General features: G+C 37.2%; 1 protein-coding gene across 1 annotated transcript; it reads right to left on the bottom strand.

Moving 5' to 3' along the window:
* Positions 1-1,114: 1,114 nt before the first annotated feature.
* LOC124170727 (coatomer subunit alpha) lies at positions 1,115-21,081 on the bottom strand. The gene is made up of 19 exons (XM_046549620.1): positions 20,895-21,081; positions 18,482-18,629; positions 18,119-18,386; positions 17,004-17,227; positions 15,971-16,210; positions 15,375-15,520; positions 14,840-15,041; positions 14,367-14,506; positions 11,500-11,724; positions 10,693-10,855; positions 10,052-10,285; positions 9,570-9,755; positions 6,629-6,823; positions 6,298-6,475; positions 4,101-4,306; positions 3,220-3,414; positions 2,147-2,300; positions 1,781-2,031; positions 1,115-1,669 (listed from the first exon to the last, which is right to left on the bottom strand). Exons 1-19 carry the CDS (start codon positions 20,972-20,974, stop codon positions 1,433-1,435), a joined length of 3,672 nt encoding a protein of 1,223 aa, XP_046405576.1. The 5' UTR covers positions 20,975-21,081; the 3' UTR covers positions 1,115-1,432.
* Positions 21,082-22,333: the final 1,252 nt, after the last annotated feature.

Below are 22,333 nucleotides of genomic sequence, written 5' to 3'. Positions count from 1 at the left end.
TTTTCAAAGGCAATGGTCAATCCTACACCCACGGAAAATTCTATCAATTCAAGATAAATTGAGAGAAAGGGTAAGAAAGGAACTTTATAATGGCATAATAGATGTAGGTATACACAAACTTTAAAAGCAAAATTTCTTTCCAGTAAAACAGGACGACCCAGAAATTATGCTAAGTAGGTATGGGCTAGATTATCCTTAAAAAATTATTTTGAGAAGCAAAAATATCCACCCAGGCACTTTACAACTGAGAGTATGTACATGAAAATTCATGTGCGGAAAGTCACAGGCCAATTATTAACTTCATTGTTGCATATGATTGTCCCAGCACCATGTTCCCAGTGAGTTCTTCCCTCACCCTTGCTTCCCTTACCTTGCCACTCCTTTCCCTTCAATGAAAATGACTGCAAAGTAATCAGTGGTGGATACATATTGGGGGTGCAGGGAGTGTGTGACCCCCTTAAGCAGGGCTGCCCAGATTGCAGAACCACTATTAGTATAACTTTTTTAGATCATAAGATAGCATGTATACACGTATAATCAGGTTTAAATAAAACTATCTTAAAATTTGCATTTCACTGGATTATTTTTTATTACAATAGAAGTATAAGTAGCTCAAAATATCTTTTGCATCTCACAAAGAGACACTAACCATCAATACCTTTGTAAGCTTACTATTAGATGAATTCTGATTCAAACCTGACTTAGCACCAGTTTCAGACAAGAATAACAGTTGGATTCCATTTCATGAGAAGCTTGGAGTCTGTGTCCTGCAATGAATGTGTTACGAAGAATTCTTTGAGAAGTGGTTACATGGGATGGGACAACAGTAACGTTGAGAACACAGCATCAGCGAAGGTAAAGAAAGTAGACATATGCATACCCGAGCATGTTCATAAATCTTAATAGCAACAGAAAGCACAGTGAGAATAAAATAAAAAAGAGGGCATTCATTTAAAACTATTGAGACACACCACATTTAGGTAGTTTTAATTCCATGCTGAGGAGTATTTATTTAATGAAGCACCAATGGCTAACTTCCAACCTTACCTCTATTTACCCTAATTTTAAGCTAACTCACTAGGTTTGGTGGGAACAAAATTAATGAAAAAGGCTCTTTTTAGTGACTTACATTTCACCACCTCCAGGTGAAAAAATTATTTATGAATTTTATTTGTCATATCATATTTTAAATACAGTTCAAACACAGAAACAACACAAGAAAATAAAACAAAACCATTAGGAAATATTCAATTAGGAAATACGATTTCAACACATATTTTAGAAATTGTATAGCAACAGATTATTTAAAAGTCTAATATCTTCAACAATCAATCTATAGTGGAAAATGACATCATCTGATGGTACACAGTGACACTATCAATATGATGGAATGAACACCTGTTTGTATCAGCACTTATCACATTTCATTTGATTATCTAAACTGTAAAGGACTAATTCGTAATCCAATACAGTCCATTCCTACTTCAGCCACAGTACAAACAGTGCATATTGTGCCTTTGTAAGCTGGGAAGTAACTAGCACCACACAGAGGACATTTTTCTTCAGGCTTTCCTCGATAAATAGGCTTATACGTTTGTCCACACAGCGAGAACGGATTGTGTTCGTCATACTGTAGCTGATGCTCATCAGTAGGATTCTTATCACATGCCTGAAAAACAGGAATTCGTAAAAAATTATTTGATTTCAACCCAAACATTAATAGAAATAATAACGATTCCCAGCTGCCTAATGTAAATAAAATGGCAATCAGGCAACCAACCTGCAAAATTTTTCTAGCTTGTTGGGCAACTTCCAGTCTTGGCCCGAGCTCAAGAAGCCGACGTGCAAAAGAAGCTGCAGTCTTATAATTCTTGAGCTTGAAAAATAGATTTAGGGCAGTTCTTAGTGTAAGAATTTGGTGCACAGGTTGCAAATTGCAGTGAGTGAAATATGCTGCCATTTCACATATCCTTTTCTGCTCTTCAAGAGTGTTCTTGGGCAGCTCTTTCCGTGCGGTCTCCATTTTCAAGCCTGAAATGAAATAGTTAAGGTTTCAAGCAATCTAACTGTAGCATGGAGTTATTATTTCTATAGGATTCTTAACAAGGATTTAGGATTATGTACTCAATACCAAAGAAGCACTTACCAAGAATATATTCTCGACATATTTGAAGAAGCTGCTGTGCTTCTGTTATTTCCTGCCGGTGTTCCACTACAAGAAGAGGAATGCTAAGAAGTAAGCTTCGTAGTTTCTCCACAGCTTCATGGAAAATTCCACTAGTTGTCAACTGGTAGCAAACCTAATTCACAAAAAAAAATTAATGATACCCAACTAGAAGGCTTGAATATTGATAAAATTCACTACAATACCAGCAAGATAGAAAATATGGAATGAAAAAATGAAACAGCAGATATATTCCCAAGAGAATAAAACAATGTGCACTGAAGTATATGGCAAAAACTATATTAAGTTCTACCTATTAGTCTAATTTTTGTGAAAATCAAGTACATGTGTCATGAAAAATTTTGTAGTATGTAGAATCTGCAGAGAGAAAATTACGTACACATTATTAAGAAAACTATACACATTCCTAGTAAGGTAACATGACTGGCAAGCATTCCTGATTAAAGAAATGCATATCTGCTAATTAATCTATTATAGGCTCCTCAAGTCCCTTTGTAGCACATGATAAACGTGCAGATACAGACTCAGGGACGATGAAAATATACTACATAGCTGCCTCCTCCATTGCTCAGTGGGGAGAGGGCTTTGATGTTTTCTCAGGATATAATGGGCGCATTCAAGGGGAGCATACACTCTAGGAATTTTAATGGATCTACTGATCAATAATTGATACAACAATCAATGTCACTGCATGAAGAAATTGAATTTTTGTCTTTTTGTGCCAATGTAACTGACTAATGAAACAATTTTTGCAAGAAATTGGCTAAATTTATTATTTACACAATTATTTTAAAAATAAATGTTGTATTATAGATTCATTTACTTCTGGGTAAATATAAATGCATAAATAATGCAAACATTCTACTTTTGGTGCTGTAAAAACCTGAAAAAGGCATGTTTGTCGATAGTCATCAGCCACAAGTTATGTACTGTTTTAATGAGTGATGGATCTTCAGCGCTCAAAATATCAGATTTCTACAGTATATATGTACATCACATCAAGTCCATCTGAAATCCAAATACATGTCACAAACCTGAAGCCTCTGGACTAAATCTGTCAAACGAAGGCCAATAGCAGGCATGCCACCTTTAGGACCAGCTTCTTTCCAGTTTCTATGCGGGTGGCCATAAAGAGTGGGAAGAGAAGGTAATGCTGGAAAGGATGTCCTACTTCTGCTGTATGTGGATAGGAACAAAGCACGATATGGCTCAAAGTTCACAACACCAACCTGAAAAGAAGTGATAAGAAAAAAAACTTGTCACAACTTTGACATAACAGATAGTTTTCACAAATATGTAATTTTCAAATACCTCACTTTACAATGGGTTTGGCTTACAATATGAGATATTTTGAATGCACTCTTTAACATTTCCAATTAAACAAACTTTATTTCCAACCTTAAAACCTGTTTCCAACTGTTCTAATTAAATTTAATGTTTTAACTTAACATTTCATTGTGTGTACAATGGAAAGACCAAAATCTCCCATTCTGCTGAATTTAAGAACATTATTTGAGACTTCTTTGTGAAAATGTATGTTCAAAAGTATTTTACCAGTTCAATATTCAACAATAAAACAAAATACTCTAGTAAATCAACTTAACAAAATTAAATATACATCATTCATGAGTACTGTATATGTCTGAATATAGTCCCCCCTTTTTATCCAAAAATGCCGAAGGTAAAAGTAAAGGGGGGGACAATATTCAAAAGAATTTTTTTAACTTTTCCCGAAACTGAAGCCTCAAAATCAGGGGGGGACTATATTCAGAGGGGGACTATATTCGGAGAAATACGTATCTACATAGTTCCACTATTTTGGAATCCCAGCCAAATTTTTGTGAATGTGGTCGCAATGCATCAATTGTTCTGACATTAAAGTTTAGCTCTTGCTAAATATTCGGTAAACACTTACTTGCTCATGGAGTAGTCTGAAAGCAGATTCAAATGATCCAGCCAAGATATGGTCAACGGGCAGCTGAGTGTTGTTAGCCCAAACTTGGACTTGTGATGTTCCTTTGGTGGGAGGAACAAAATAGCCTTCCTCAGCAGAGCCAGCCGTTGATCCCTCCAGCTCAGGAGGCAGCTCCAAGTCTTCATCACCAACATCCCACCCACCACCTGAAATTAGTAATGAAATGCCACTATTCTTTTAAAATGTATACCAAACTTGAACTTCCAAGCACCATTAAATACTGTAATATGGCAGAAAAATGTATTCCACAGGAACAAAAGTTTTCATGGACTTATGGAAACCATGAAACACCTGATTGAATCATTAAGGAGTTGCTCGTGAGAAATTCCATTTCCCATGCAATTATGGTAGTAGGCACATGGGATAAGGCAGATAAATGTTCACATACATTATTATGCATTAAATTCCCCAATAAGGGCATTAGAGCGGCTCTAAGAAAATGTGCAAATGAGTAACAACCAACAAGTAAAACATGGAATAAACCGTGCCTCCCATACCATAATTTATTTTTACCCTTAGATTTTCATACACATTTTAATATTTTAGCTGATTAAAAATCCTTTTCACAAGCTTTCGAGTTAATTTACAGTATTCAAATTTTCCTCACGCGCATTTCCCCTAAATTTTGCCACTTTCTCATCGCACGCAGACTTGCGTTTCACCTGCAAATGCTTCAGTTGTGATCAGGTGGAATTTGCACTTCCTCGCGATAGTTTCATGCCACAGTGCACTCACATGGCCTACGTTGAGCTCTCCTTATCACAATAAAAATGTTTCCACAGAATGCAATATATTTTTATCAATATATAATGAAATTAAATTGCAACTGCGCAATCTGCGACATAATTGAAAAAGTTTACAACAACATTGACTTCACGTGCGATGAGGTGCAGGAACAGAATGAGGCGACCGCTCAGCGATCACAAGAGGAAGGGGTGGATAACAGAAGTGCGTGAAGGAGAGGTGGAGGGGAAGGAGCGCTATCCATTTGTCACCCCGCCTTTCAAGCAACGAGACTACAATTGAGTCAAGGATGAACGTGTCAGATTTTGCCATTTTGTGACGCCGCTGCTTTCAAAGCAAAGCTGGGCGAGCTACGTGATATATGCAGTTGGCGTTTCCAGTCCGTCTCTCCTTGTTTCAGGGAGCTAATGCTACGCTTGTTTCTTTGAAAATTGTGCTGTTTCGATGTTAAATATTAATACAGTCTAGTTGCAACTAGAAAACTTAGTGGCAATCAGAGCTAATAAAAAACTAAAATATCGTCAGAAATGCGTCGCATTTGGTCTAATTCTTTTTTGAATCTCAAGCAAGTCATCCAGCCAAAGCTATCAAGACATCTTTGGGCCCCGAAAGTCACACTCACCTAGCATTTGTTCTCCAGAAACGGAATTGAAGCAGGAAGGCCGAAAAAGATAAGTTGGTGAGATGGGGTAGGGGTGAAACACGCTTTGATTGTTGTCTTGTAACTTGATATTTTCTTTCCAAGATAAAGATTTAGGGTCTGTGTGATTTCAGAAATTAAAAAAAAACAACAGCATGGGCTGATGGAGGGCTGAGGGTGATTTTCCGAAATCTGCGACGTAGTAACTTTTGACGAGGTCACATATTACCCTACGACACTGAGATTTCCCAGATGATTGTTCAATCTCTTGGAAAGAGTCACAGTATGCAGCTATCGTATTTTTCCTTAAAATTTTCTACCACTGAAATTCTGTTGCATAACCCCTACAAGAGATTTTAAACAAAATGGTTCAGGAGGAGGACAAGCATTGTTATGCAGGGGTGCATGCGGAGAGAGGATCAGAGCTCTTTCCCTTATGGGACGCTGCATTCACTGAAGAATTGATTTAAAATTTCGCATCCAGATCCAATGCCTTCAGGGAATTTGGATCCGAAGTATACCGTGAAGGGCAATATCTGCAGATATTTAGATCCGATTCGGCCATCCCTAATATAAACATTGTATCTGCACTGAATTGAGCCAAGTAGAAGGATGGGAAGGTTTTTTTCAGAAAAAAATACAAAATTTTCCTGAGTATTTCAGATTCACCAGGTTTCTGGACACCCTGATATAGCAAATACAGGAAATGTAAGGGCACAAGGACTCTGAACAGCTAAAAAAAAAAAACCTCACCTTCTTCACTAGCTGCGGGAACAGGACCTTTTGAGGCAGTCATCTCACTGTCTCCATCATCCTCATCCATACCAAGCTCAGCATCCACTCCCCAACCTTCACCACCTGCATCTTCCACATCCAGAACGGCATCCATCTGGCCTTTACCCTGGGACATGATGGCACCCTCAAAGAATCCCTGAAAAATTAAGGAATTCAGTACTTCAATTCATTGCCCTTCATAGTAAGGCCTAGATGCTATTTTTAAAAAAGATTGGATAAATGCTCAGAGATAAGGGAAATATTGCTTTTTGACACTTTCTCCCACCACAGACTTTCTATATTTACTTGCCTTGGACACTGTGAGGAGTGGCCAGTTGGCCTCTGCCTGCATCACAAACACAGGTGGTTTCAGATACACAGCATTCTTGTTCACTTCCGGAAGATGATTTGATTCCATATTAAACTGCACTTTCAGTGCTTCGGCATCCTGAGTCAGTCCATGAGTTGCAGCTGTCAGATAAGCAAGAGTTTTCTGGCCACAGTTCTGTATTAAATAGAATTTACATAGGAACATGAATTGAAATATGAATAGAGGCTTAAAAAACAATAAAGCCTCTGTTAAACAAAGCTCCACAGAGCAAAATTCTACAAAAACCTCCTCAAAAATCAACATGTGAGCTCCAGTAAGGAAAAAACAGCCTCTCAATAGCCTAAGTTTTCAGTTAGAAATTATTTTAGCATGTAACATATGATGTAATTCTTTCCCGGTAAATTATTCGCCTTGAGAAGTCTCCTCCAGCTTTCCACTGGTTTAACCCTTTCGAGATGGTGGAGTTCTTGCCTTAGCATGACTGCTGTACTGAGCCCCAAGAGACTCTTCTGTCACCTGCGTACGGAGCATTTTTCAGGGCATTCGTTAAGAAGGGTCTTGCGGATAATCACGCACTCTCAGCATCAACCTTTTTCGACCCTTCCTAGCGGGGACTCTGCATTATCTTGGACTCCGAGGGTAGTTGAGCTCCCTCCTTTCAGAATTTATAACACTACCAGCAGCATTGGCTCTTGGTCAATCTTGCCTTGTTTATACAAATTAGCTATCTGGATAATTGTTGCTTGAACGTAAATTGCAGACTTCGAATTGAATTCCTCGTTTGATTCTGAGAATTGACAAATTTTGAATGAAGCTCTATCGTCATTGTTAACGCATTTAATGCAGCAAAAATTTCCATGTTGATGTTTATACTGAAATTGAGATATAAGTTAATATTTATTGTAGAATTTCGTTTAAACATTGCTAATACTGCTCAAAAGACAAATAATTAAATTCTGTTTATATTATTTGACAAAGGAACAAATATTTATTTTGCAAAATGGCTGGATGCACAACTATATGACCATGGTCCCTTACAGCTAAGAGGGGGAAATATAAGACAAGGGGTCCGGGTGCCTGCTCCCAGATTTTGAGGGTACAGCCTAAGCCCCGCTGTGTTGAGCCCCGAAACAAAGACATCGCACACCCACGACCGTCGCACAAGGGGGAGAGCTAGGAAATATATATATTCAGCATTCGTTCATCTGCGCAGGATGATCTCCGACGAAAATTTGCTGCTTTCATCCCCTGGGTCAAGAAACATCCAGATGCATATTTTCATCTTTAGTAGGAAAAAGGTTAAATTGTTATAGGTATATCATCAATGTTTCAATGGATGACTCATCCATAATTGAAAGCCGAATGGGTGAATGAATAAATTTTACAGAATTCAAAACTGCTGAGATGTAACTATTAACTGTCACAACCAGTGGTGCAGCGAGGGGGGTTTTGGGGGATAAATCCCCCCCAGAGCTCAGAGAAATTTTCAAATTTAATCCATTATACTTAATGGATTAGTATTACTTATAGAATAGTGTTAGGATTAATCAAATATCTCTCATAAAGCGGTAAAACTAGTCATTTTGAACCATTAATCTTAATTTTTTCTGGAGTAGGGGCCCCGCAACTCCCACTTACCCTGGTGGGTATGCAATACCCCACACCCGTAAGTATTAGTTGCGCCTAAAACCCCCCCAGCCTTGATTCCTAGCTGCGCCCCAGGTCACAACAATCAGGTTACTCCTAATCAGCCAGAAAGATCTTGGGAATTTGGATGAAAAGGAGGAGTTCTATCAATTTTTTAAAGTTTCTTTAAAATGGGATTACAGACATTCCTAAGTTTATATCCTGTGCCTTGATTAGAAGTATTTTTATCAAGCCTGATCTCAACTGCCTCTTAAACAAGCCTGCACCACAAATTGTAGCAACCTATGGAATTCCCAAGAAGACTGCAGGTAAAATTTTAGTGTATGTTTATATGCAATTTCATTTCCAAATCCCACATTAACCTGAGAGTTTCTATTTATTGTAACATAATACCTTGTTTTCAGACATCTGACTGGGCACTGTAATATGCAGCTCATCAGAAGAAGAAAAATCTGTGCGGCTTACGATGCTATGTATTCACCATTCTTTAAGCATCTCATGGATATTGAATTTGTCATCTTTAGTCATTGGACTCACTTCTTCAATCTACTTGAACTCTTGGCTCATCATACAATAATGCAACCCAAACAGCACATCAACTGATTGCACTTCTCACCATTTTCCCAGACCCGCTGAATTCACTACAAGGAGGTTTCAGAGTAATGGCATTATTTATCTCAAAACAAATGACATACCATGATTTGGCAAACAAAAGAGGGGCAAATATCAACACTTGCATTCAACATTACTGTAAAAATTGAGAATGACATCTGAAACGTATTAAAAATGGTATTCATATCTTTTCTAGAGCCTCAGAAGTAGGGAATTTTGAACAACATTCCTTCTGCTAAAATATTGTGATTACTGCCGCCAGAAAGGGAAAGAGTTATGGGATATCTAAAAGGTCTACTTCTAAATAAATTGTGCAGCTTATACTTGAGATGTAATCCAGTTCCAGACATTAATTTTCTTTATTTCACCAATCCACCACAATATTGTGTTTATTTGGTCAGTTTTGGGAATTTTAAAGGGTGCACAGACGATGAACATCCAGTGTATGCTCTAAAACTGCAAAATAGGTTTCATGACTAAATAATAGGGCAGAGGCAAATAACTCTATTAGAATTGTATAAAACCCATGGACGAAACTCAATGTACAAAAACACTTTCCACATTTTCAAGAGAGCTATAGACACATGGTAACACCACTCGATGAATACAGATGCATATTTCAGTTCCCTTAAAAAGAAGCATGACTTAATCAGTTACATACCTTTAGAATCTTCACTCTCTCTGAAATATCACCAAGAAGTAATGCTCCTTGGTAGTGTGAGGACAAATCTTTTCTAATTTCAGCAATTTTGGTCATCTTCCTCAGCTTATCTAAATTTCCGGTAATTAGGTACAGGAAAGACAATTTTTCAAAGTTCTTCGTCCTTTGATAGCACATTTCCACCACCTATAGCAGAAAATTTAAAACGAAGATCACAGTTACAAAATAATCACACAAAACTGTATATTACTGGAATAGAGGAAAGAAGTATTTACATCATAAGTGCAATACATGAAACAGATACCAGGAGATATCATCAGACCATTAAACATGATTGGGTCAAAATGGTGACAACTGTACTGGAGTGAGAATTCTTAGATTTACAGTTTTTTAGTCAAATCAATGAATAAAAAGCACCAGGAAGAATATTACAAGTCATCTGCTAAATTACAGGGCAAAATTTCCATCCATTCTTTTCTTACCTGGTGGTTTCCTTGCATGAGAGCAGCCTGACCCAAACGCTCCCAACATGCTTTGTCATCCAATGCACGGGCAGCTTCCAGAGCCACCTCAATATTTCCACACTCTAGGGCTAAACCAAAGCGAGTTTTCTCATCCTTTACAAAGTGCAGGGCCACTTCTGGGTAGCCCTTCTGCTGGAGGTAAGCAATGATCGACTGGCCAACAAGACGAGAGTTCCTTACCATGTGCAACACCTGCAAAATAACAAATGAAATTTCATGTATTTTTAAACCACTCTTATGGTACCTCCTTATGCAAACTTTACAGACCTCAGATGGCCATTAATACTGCATATATTTTTACACAAAGAAGGTAGGCCCTCATAACACTCACTTTCACATGAACAAGCACACAAATAAATTTAGAATTACAGAATCCCAAATTTGGAAGCAATATAATGTTAATTTCAAGGAAAATATAACGGTGGTTTCATCAGCACATAAAAACTTAGAGAGATCTATTGATATATGATCATTTGCGAGTGTGCACACAATGACTTTCAATATGCATGGTGATTAGGATACCTCATAATTAAGGTGATAAGCTCACTCACAAAATCCAAGGCTAAATTCACTCAGCAATATATGCAAACCTTACTCACCTCCTCATATTTCCTGTTGATCAAGGCCAGCTTAAATTTGAATTCAGTTGGGTCTATGTTCAGAATACGAGGCCTACATTCCCTGTCCATACAAAAGACTTCATTCCCTTTGACCTTGGTGAGATAAATGGGGAGGTCAAGCGTGCGAATAATACCATGATCCCTGGAATAGAAATGTAAATGTAATGCCAAATTGCTACAATGTATTCATAGAATTTTTAATGAATAAAGAAAATATGTATCATAAAAAATTTTTAGATTCCTCAATAGACTTATGCACCCACATGAAGGGAATGAATTATTGTGGTTTACCATTCAAGGAATCATAACACAAACAAACCAGTCTGCAAGTGCAACAAGCACATATCTGATTTTAATAAACAGTGGCATCATTAACAGAGATACCATAATTCATTTCTCACACATTTTACAGTTTTTTTTTGTTCAATCTAGGGAATTATGAATCAATGGTACAAAGTTAAACAAATCCACAAATTTTTTAATACAAGAAAAATTAAGCCTGGGTGCTAGATTTCATCATACGAGAAGCACAAATCCAACTTAAAAATTTTACACATTCCTCAACTAATTCCCTTAATGATGCATTAATTAAAATATCATGGGAGATGCTTATGTTGTATTTGCCTCCATCAAAGACTACAATAAATACGTAATCCATTTCCAAATTATGGCAAAAGTGGCTCCGCTAAATTTGCTGCAATACTTTTGTATTCAACTGCAAAATTATGGCTACCCATTAATGTAACATTCCGGGTAGTGCTATTTTCAGAGCAGAAATATCCTTACCCATTAGATATAGCATATTTGATGTGGTTGCTAGTGGTATAAATGAAAACTCCACTGTCATCCCAAGCCCCAGACTTCACACGTGTGTTCTCATGAATGGAACAAAGACTGGTGAGCTGTCTATTGCAAATGTTTACCGTATGCTTGGCAAGTAGAGCAACATGAGACATATCTGATGACCAAATAACATAGCGGCACTTGGCAATCTTCACTTGAGCCATTGTCCTGAAATATTAGAAAAACATTATGAGAATTTCAGCAGTAAAAGCAGTACACATTAAGAAAATATGATTCTTAGAGGAAAACGAAAAACTACTCTTTATCATACTCTAGGAGCTCTATTATGCACATCACAGTTCTAAATGTAAAGTCTTAAATTACTTATCAAAATCCCCAATAGCCACCAAACACATGGCACTTGAATGAATACTCTAATGAATTAAGTCTTTACTGCTGCCCAGTATACACAAGAATAATTACAACAGAAGCTATCAGCTGGCTTGAATTGTAGATTTTTTAGTAAAAATTTGTCAATTAACATGATGCAATTTTCCGTGCACCTCAGGAGTGTCAGAGTGCACACTATCATACTTCACATAAAACAACCTTATTTTTGTACACTAGAATAAGATTTAAAAATGCACTATCAATTAATAATGCAGCATATTTTTTGCAGCATGGGATATTCGACATATGTGGGTTGAAATGCTCACCGGGCCCTAATGGTAAACTTTGGCATAATTATCTCATTTTATTTAATGTGGGAAACTCCATTATACTACTATTGTGATGGGAAAATAATATTTAAGCAAAAGTAAATAATGAAAACAAGAACCCCTTTAGGTTAAGTAAGGTTAGGAAAAATAACCCCCTCGCTTTTCTACAAATACACTTATATTGTCACTGTATTGACGACAATATGACTGCATTTGTAGAAAAGCAAAGCTATTTTTCCCAATCTTATAATAGATTTCTACAAAGGTACGGCCTCAACCATTCAGTGCATCTGAACGTAAGCATTAAATTCATAACTAGTTATGCATAGGCAACTGCCTCTCAATTATTATCTAATCATCAGATAAGGGAAAGATTACCCAGAATAGCATGAATTTCATTTTCAAAGCCAATCACTCTGCATTAAAGAAAGATGGAACACAAATATCATTTGCTGTTTTGTAAGAGCTTTATGCTTCTAGCCAATGAGTTGACATTTCTTTCCAAAGATGATCCCGCATGATTTTTTCATGCCATAGCACTGGCTGGAAACTTCAGCTGGCAACACTAAGGTGAATGGTCCAAGCATCTGTTTCATCCACCATGAATAAATTTTATGCAAATGTGAAACAAAGATCAACATGAGTAGAAATCTCTTGTGGCCTTATCCAGATTAATTATCAGGGTGACAAGAGATATAAATAAGAGAGAAGTGCTAATTCATATACTCACAAATGAATTCATACTTAAAAGAACTTCCTTTCTCAACCCACCCAGTACTCACCTACTAAGTTGATTAATGCAAAATTTCATGTAAGAATACGAGGCTAGAGCTTAGCACAAAATACATCACCAATTTCACTCATTCAAATAGCATATTTCATGCATTCAAGGAAGGTGAGGCAGTACCTTCCCTTGTGCCACCTGGCATGTCAAGGATGTCTGTTAAGGAGTGTCCAAAGGCTCCACCCAGGATCTTAACTCAAGTCCGTACGATTAGCAGCCAAAAAGCACTACCCACCAGGCTGCTCTCTGAGTCTCACTTAGTCAGTAATTCAACCCAAAGGTTAGGTGTTATTTTTCCTAATCAAACCCAAACCCAACCCAACCCAATATGGGTGGGTGAGATCAGAGCCCACCTCAGACAAAGCCACAGTCATGTGAACTCCACGCAATCGTTTAGCCAGTACTTTTCCCTCTGCCACATTCCATTTCAAGGATTTTTGTTTGGGAGCATCTGAAGGCTTCACCTGGGATTTGAAGCCAGGACCTTTTAATCAGATGCCAAACCCACACCCCTCGCAAATCAACTTGATAAAATTTTCTCAGATTTTAATCTGGGGAAGATGGTTTTCTTGTAATGCATGATTTCACTCTTTCCTGGCAAAATTTATAGATGAAATCTTGTCTGGTTCGCTTCCAGGTAATGATTCCAATGCCATCAGCATTTTGAGTAGCTCATTGCCCATTATCAAGGTAAATTGCAGGTAATGCCCAATACATTTCTCATCATCAGAGAATGAGTATCGCTTTTCAGCCACCATGGGACACTTCGCCATTTAATTCCATTGGTTGAGGAGATTCCATAAATATTGCCAAATATCTACTTGAAATATAGTTTTTAATTAATCAAGGTAATGTAGAGCCTTCACTCCAACTAGATATCATAGTTAGTCATCTTGTTAAAATAACTATTTTGAACTAATGCACTCTTCATTTGCACATTGGAATGCAACAATCTCCTACCATGGACTTAGGACATAAAACTATGACTCGTACTTCGAGGACTTAGGTTGGGGAATGCACAAAGGCTTACCCTGGGATTTGAATCTGAGACACTTCGGCTTACAGTCAAGCACTCTTCAATTCACCCAGCAATCTTCAGTCAATAGCCCAATGCTCAACACATTCGAGACTAGTGTGCTCCACCCCCTCTCTACGTAAGGCAAGCCAATATGCACATTTCAAAGCTTGGACTTAAAGAATAGCAAGATATTGTATCAGGTTGCTATCAAACTAAACATTTGAATTTCTAGATTAAAAATTTTGCAACGTTTTTTTTCATTCCTAGAGTTCTGTATTTTCTAAAATTACCCTCAGAATTTTGGTTTCTACTTAGCAGTTCAATAGAACCTAAATATGTAGCTACAAACCTCTTTTGCTGGACATCAAACAATATTACACCATCAGTATCCCGGAGCAGTAGCATTCCTGTACCAGCATAAAATATTTCATCATAATTAGGTGCTGGAGCCTTCTTTGTGACTTCATTCTTCAGATTCTTGATAAGCAGCTGAAAAGGTAAAATAGGTACAATAAATAAATTAAAAATAGAGTGGCTTTTCTATAGCAGTAGGAGAAACTGGATTCTCACAACAGTCATGATCAATAAATATTCATTTTATTCAATAATTAAATTATGATTCCATGTTACTTATTTCTGCATTTTAAGGACCCCCTGACCTATGCATGCATGTGCCTAGGTTTAAAAATGATTTTCTAGCCTTCATAGAACACATTTGAAGGCTAGAAAATCATTTTTAAACCTAGGCACATGCATTCAGAAATGTAGGTACAGTTCACAAGGATGAAATAGTACATTCATTGTACCACAAACCTAACTTACCGAATGCGTCCTGTCCAAGACAGCAAACCTGTTGCGAGCAACCCATATTGCAGTAACTCCTTGATAACGCTTCCCATCAGCAGGCTCAGTGCTTTGATTTTCAGATTCTTTAGGAATGGTATAGAATTCATAAGAACTGTTTTCTATGATTGAAGTTCTTGTGCAAAGTAAAACAGCATTCTCAGCAGGATTATAGGACATGCTGTGAAAATTATTCCACAAAAAATAATATTAAAATAGAATATAATGTGGATTCAATATATCAAATTTACAAAATTATCTACTTCAAATGAACACGACTAAAATTTTAGGAAAATCATTTCGTAGCCCAAACAGCATCACTGCAGTTGACACAGTGATACTGTATTGGCTACAATAGTCATGACACTCAAGGTTTAAATACTGAGCTCTAAAAGGGTTGAGTAGCAGTTAGCATATTGCGTAATTACAAAAAAATTATTTCCAAAAAATTTTTTAATCCCTACATATTGAAATTTTCAGGAGGATTTAAGGCAAGAATATCCAGTGAACATACCTGTACACTGGAGTACGGCCACCACCACGAATTTGCATTACAACCGTATCTTTGGAAGTAGTGAAGTCAAGTTTCCTCAAGAATCTATCCTTTACATAAAAGAGCAAATTCCCATGGACTGCATATGCTGGTCTTTCACGCTCAAGCTGCAACAAAATTGGGGATTAATTCTTGCATTTATTTCAAACTTTCAATCACATTTCCAATACAAGTAAAGAATAATATGATATCAGGGTATAATCCAACCCTGGACATAATACGGAGAACATATGTTTTTCAAAGTATGTCACTGAAATTGTACATTTGAATGGTACCAACTGACCAAAGGTTAAAAGATTCATACACATTTGAATGCAATTGGCCATGGCAAAACCATTTGACTCAACTGAGACTCAAACCAAAATCTAAATACCACTGCGGGGTGGATAGCAACATCTCTACCAAGACATTATCTTGAAAAGCAAACATCAGAGGCAGTTCAATTAACAAAGTATCCAAGTCCACAGAGTAGAATGAGATTCTACCATTTGACTAAACTGATCACAAAGTAGAACTTCCTTTCAAGGTATTTTGTAAGTAAGGCATGCAATAAATACCTTAAAGATAATCATTCCAGAGTCGTGGCCTGCAGCAAAGAGGTTGAGAGATGGATGAGCAGCCAGAATCCAGAACCTTTCATGCTCACGCCGGAATGTGTGAAGGCATATCCTTTTGGTCATGTCCCACACCCTGATGCTTTTGTCTTCTGAATTGGATATTATCAGTTCTTGGCGAGGATGAAACAGCACACATGACACATTGTTATAATGACCTCGGCAAGTATCTACCTCCCAAGCCTGCAATTAAAACACAAAATGTTTTGCTACAAATCATTGGCAGCTAATGTTTTTTTTTAATCACGGACTTAACCTATGACAAAGACACACTTAAGAACCATAGCATCTCTCTGTGATATTTCTCACAAAAGATGAAATGGGAGCTAATTTTAACACGTAGAATGTGAGACATGACTTCTAACACCGCTCATACAGTTCAGCTTCTTCTTGTAGTCGGAAATGGCTTTCAAATTCAGCCAGGCAATGGGTCTGAAGTGGGCATCACACCATGGATTAGGGGGGTGAATGAAGGTCTAAATCACAGATGGGACACATCAGAGTTAATTTCTCAACTATATGAGGCAATGACATTCTCTTTAAGTTACCAAAGGGGAGGACCTTATCAATTGATTTGGCCTACACTGAATGTGTTTAAGGTTTCTCTGATTATGCATCATGAAGTATAATACGCCATTCTTTTACTGCACATACAAGTGAATATGTACCAATTTACAATTATCTCAAACAGTTTGAAATCTTGCCCCCTCCAAAGCTGTTTTTTATTTTTCTGTAACTGTTGATGACAAGATAAAGAACTTTCAGCCAGTGTGGGTAGGTCAGTAATAATGCAATGATATCTCTCTGCACCCTTCCTTTTTGTTCTGCAACCATGCTGAAGCCATCCCTCCTTATTCGGCTTTAGAGCCTAGCCACATCAAAATTTCTGCATTTGTACCATGGTTTTGAAGAGCAGGTATCTGAAAACTTTTGGATTGTTCCCTGGTTTATTAGTATAGCCCAAACACATATTTACCTTTCCCTCATTCATCCTCCACAGCTTTACTTGGCGATCATCAGCTCCAGATACAATCAAGGGCATGGTTGGATGGAAGTACGCCCAGTTAACCCCACGATCATGGCCTTCCAATACATGCTTCACAATTGCATCGGCTTGACCAAATAGGTCAGTGGCCCCAGGGTTCTTCAAGTGCTCTTCCAATCCACCAGGTCCTGGTGAGACACTTTTCTTCCGCAGACCTGATAAAAAGTAAAATTTTTTCCTGCAAAATCATCCATTTCACACTTCCACATCTAATTTATCAAGCATGATCATTCAGCAAGAGAGTAAAGTAAGAACACATAAAAAATTGCATTTGTCCACTCCTTTTTCACTCTCAAGGAATGACTTAATGGCAGCTGATCTGAGTGAAAGCAATACCCAATGATTACTACATACATTTTCCATGAGGGGGATTACGCCAATAATGACAAAAGAGCAAGAGAAAGAAAGTTTGAGCTTCATTTTATTCAACTCGGAGCTATGCAATTACTTCCCAATATGTGCAATTATTGTTTTTACAACAGGACACTAGATATTTATTCCTGAACTCTTACCCCTCCATGCTACTATTTTCGTTGGTCAACATTATTTCCAAGCAAGAGATTCATTCATTTTACAACAATAATTGATTTCAAAAGACATATGCACCACCTCGAAAGGTGGGGAAAACATTGAAGTCTGGCCTTGTTGTCTTCAAGTAACCAACAGGAGTGGGGGTTAGAAAATTCATGGACGAGCTCTGGCATCTATTGACTTAACTGCCTCCTCGCTGTGAGTCCAAGTCGCTTCTTTGGTAATTTTTAGCTAAAACAATGCCAACTTAGGTACCATGGGTGGGTTAACTCTTTGCTATAATTCCTTTATCCTTATCAATGTTCCTCCTCTCCTACCAAACCCTCATCAATAAATATTCCATCTTGCAAGGGAGTAAGGAGAGCTTACAAAGATTGCCTCATGGCCAAAAGTAGCCGCTTGACCATTGATATAGATTATCGAAAACTTAACAGGTATCCCCTCAATAATAATGATGATGAATCAATCCTTTTACCTTTCCTTTCAATATCAAAATTATAAAGCATTATAATCACCTGATATGTCCCAAACACGAACTGTTGTGTCAAGGGAAGCTGATACCACTATGTCATCAGTAAGATGAAACTGTGCACACATGACATAATGATTGTGCCCAGTTAAAACACATATGCATGTACGGCTCTGCCAATTCCATATACGAATGGTTTGATCATCTGATGCACTCAAAATCCATGGATATTCATGGTGAAACATTGTAGTGCGGATGTAATCCAAGTGTCCCAGTAAAGTAAAGATGCAACGCCGTTGCTTGTAGTTCCAAACCTAAACGTAAAGAAGTTTTCCCATTGATAGACTTAAGAGACAAAAGCACAAAATAAATAAGCAGAAAAATATGTTCCAGGGTTTAATTAATCTACCTTGATTTTATAGTCATCTCCTCCAGATACAAAAAGTGGTTGCTGGTTATGAAAACATATCCCACGAACTGGTCCATCATGTTCATCAAATTTATCCAGAAGGGTACACATTCTGTAGTCCCACAGCTGAATGACCCCATTATGCAAGCTGAAAAAAATAGGAGATGTAAAATTAGACCATGAAGCCCACAAAACACTATCGAAGAACCCAACCACATTGTCAGACTAATTGAAAATAATACAAAAGGGGAGTTGTGCTTGACACAAATTGGACTTATTCTCATCAGTTTTGATTTTGAAGAGTTGATTAAGATTGGTTATCACTGCAATTAGAATTTGTTGCGTTTGAACATTTTTATTCCAACAGCAATACAAGTCGAGTGAAATACATATTTCTAATACAACAAATTCTGATCATATTGCAATGAAAACCATCCAGAATAATTTTGATCACTGTCGAGCACACCACCCTCTCAGAGGAATTTCACCAGCACAGCAACATCTTTGGCCTCCATGAATGCTACTATGATGGCCGTTTTGCATTGATGGCACCCCCAAAACAGAATGCACCTTCCACACAGTGAAAGAATCTTCTACAACACTCTCCAGTCTCTAGTAGGACAACTGATACATTTGGACAACTGATGATATGCTGAAAAATCTTCTTAGCTCGAAAATTCTTCATTTGCACGCCAAAAATTCTCCTCAGTATCACCCCATCACATGAATCATGTCTCAATAAAAAAGCATTTCACTCTCATTTTAAAAACTTCCCATTATTATGATGTAGTAAAACTTTGAATTCAAAGAGATAATCAACTTATTGATATTCAACGTATTAATGTTCACCCAAATTACTTAGCACATCAATTACAACATATGAATGTAGAGTCAGTTTCAATGGTACATTCAGCTCGGAGGCTGAAGGTCGTGTGTAGAAACACTTCCATGATCCAGATGAGTCCGTTTTTGTAAACAGCTCTAGTTTATATCAATGACCAAGCTATCAAGGGGCTCAGCGAAAGCCTTGCCTCTCCTTCTCCAGTTTTTCCACAAAACCATTTGATGCCCATCTCACTGAATAGAATGATTGTTATCATTGTGCAGGCTTTCGCGGTGTGGTGAGGATTCAGCGTGGAGGTTTTCAGGGTTACTACCGCGTAGATTCATCTCTGTAGACGACAGCTTCACTGGCATTCAATTCATTGACCTGAAGGAGCCTGCTGCAATGCCGGTGAAACTATCGTCTTCTGAGATGAACCTACGCGGCAGTAACCCCGAAAACCTCCACACAGATTGATTGTTATGTTGAAACTTGAGTTCGAGGCAGAGTGGAAATACAATAAACCAATAATAAATTTGAGTACGCCAGGTGAATATAGAACCAGTAGAAATGCTAAGAATGGAAATATTTACATTTTATCAAAATCATTCCACATTTAAGAACCTGTCCTCTCGATCAGATCCGAGTTATTCATCTCATTCAGTTAGTTTCCCACAGCCTCTTATAAGTGCAAAGGAACCACCTTAATAACCATCATTCGAAAACTGAGGTGCACAACACTCATAACAAAAACTGTCAAACATAGACACAAGCTCCTATTAACTGAACTACGTGATTCATGACCAAATGACCAAACAGGAAGGTACGTTACTCTAACAATTAATACCATCAATTCACAAACCAGGTTTTTGAGTCATGGGACCCATTGAATCATGACCAAAGTATGTAATTCCTTAATCTTGTATCCCTGTGATTTTCACACCCTCACATAATATCCTAGGGAAGGATCACAATTTATACAAAAACGTTGAATCATTAATGCAAGGAGGAAGAATTAGATTTAAAATATTTAGGGATAAAATACGCAGCCCCTTTGCTTCCATATGCACTAGCCTAGAAGTAGGATGATGGCAAGAGCTAACACATAAAGCTTATACTTCGGATACGCAGGATTATTAAAATTAAGATTACTATGATATATGCCTTAAAATATTCTGCCGATAAGAATGTACATATGCAGTAAATACATTATTTCACAGAAAACTTAGGTGTCGGTAGATTTCCACACACAATATCGAATGAAATATCATAACAATTTCACAAGAATATCCTCAAGTTCATAACATCAACTATTCACCTTTGTCAATGGTGGACACTGCTTAAAAACTTAATTTTCAACACATGTATACGATGCTTAATCAATAACATTAATCGCCGGCAGTTGAAAAGTAAACCATCAAACAGTTTTTTCCCCCTCGCATTAAGTGCGACTAAATTGAGAATTGAGCAGCAACAGTTAAAACGAAGGGTCAGAACTCAGCAATATGAGAGAATCGGAAGATAAATGAGAAGTACATACAAAACCTTAAAAATTAATTCCAACGCGCAAGAATTACAAACAATACATACCTCGCCAGTACCCAGGGCCGCTTTGGATGGAAAGAAAGCCCTTTCACTCGGGCAGACTTCGTTTCAAATTTAGTGAGCATTTTTCATTAATATTGATTCACTAACCAAGTAAAACAATAACTTTCAAACTAAGCATTACACGTCGACAGGAAACAACACCATCAGCTTCCGAGTTTATTTGCGTTACGAAAGTCAACTGTTTAAAACATACATGTAAACCGGGAATCCATTCAAACAACTTGAGCGGAGCCTGCGAGGTTACTGACAGTACCGTACGATAGCAGCAGCAGTAAACCGAACTTGGAAATTCGAAACCCTTAGAACTTGTGTAATGATGAATTATATATTTTCTATAACAAAACTCCATTATTACCAACACTACGGTATAGTGACTGGAATACTTTTATTGATTTAAGATATCCTTAACCAAATTTTCCGGTCGTCTCGGTCATTTAAACCGGGAAGAATGTGAAAAAAGGGTGTATCCAAAATCGACTCGGCAAGGGTTGACGTTGTCAAATTCCTTTTCATCATATAAAGATTTAGCTTTCGCAATATTGCAGGAGAAGTGAAAAAGATAAAAAAAATATTGCATTACTCGAAGATAATTTTGAAATGCGCATCCAAAACAGCTTCCCATTCAGTGGCAGAACTAGGGGGTAATTGCTTCAACCCTTGAAGCAAAAACTCTCGTCGTTCCATATGGCGAAAAAAATGGAATGACAGGAAATGGATTTTGACACTATTCTGGCTCATAAAACTAGATACAAGTTTCTAAAAATAGCAATTTCGTAAGAAAAAAATACTATCAAAAGTGACAATTTCAAATCTTATGAAATTATATAATGTGTTACGGTTCTATTATCTATTTAATGATTTTTTTCTTGAAACTGCACCGAAATCTAAAAAAACCTCTAATATAATATTTTCAAATTACCCTTTCACAAAAGCATCATGTTCTCTTTATATAACCCGACATTTTATTTCATACGATCTTTTAACACGGAGTATGTTGTAAATGAAGCAACTGATGAAACTTTTGAATTTAATAATTGCAAAAAACGTAAGTTCACATAATCTAAGTAATTTCTTATTACACCTTCCATGTATTCTTTACAACCACCTCTGCATGGATATTTATGGAAGTTATCATATGATTCAGTGGCGTTACAACAGAGCAGGTGAGGGGATGTATCCCCCCAAAGCCGTGGAGAAATAAAAAAATTATTTGAAAATCTTGTCTGGATTTGATATATAATAACTGCATCTGCTAAAAGTTAAATTTTAGGTGCCAAAATGATGTAAAATGCATTTTCAGTTATGTTATTTTTCATAAATTTTCCTTAAATCCCCCTTGCCTGGAGGGGTTGCCCCACTATTCTCCCTCATAGCATATTCCTAGTTATGCCACTGATATGATATGCATATGGAAGAAAAAT

This window comes from Ischnura elegans, chromosome X, assembly GCF_921293095.1.
Source record: "Ischnura elegans chromosome X, ioIscEleg1.1, whole genome shotgun sequence".
In the NCBI taxonomy this organism is placed as follows: Eukaryota; Metazoa; Arthropoda; class Insecta; order Odonata; family Coenagrionidae; genus Ischnura; species Ischnura elegans.
The sequence above is the reverse complement of the archived record's forward strand: the minus strand, read 5'-3'. Positions and strand labels throughout refer to the sequence as shown.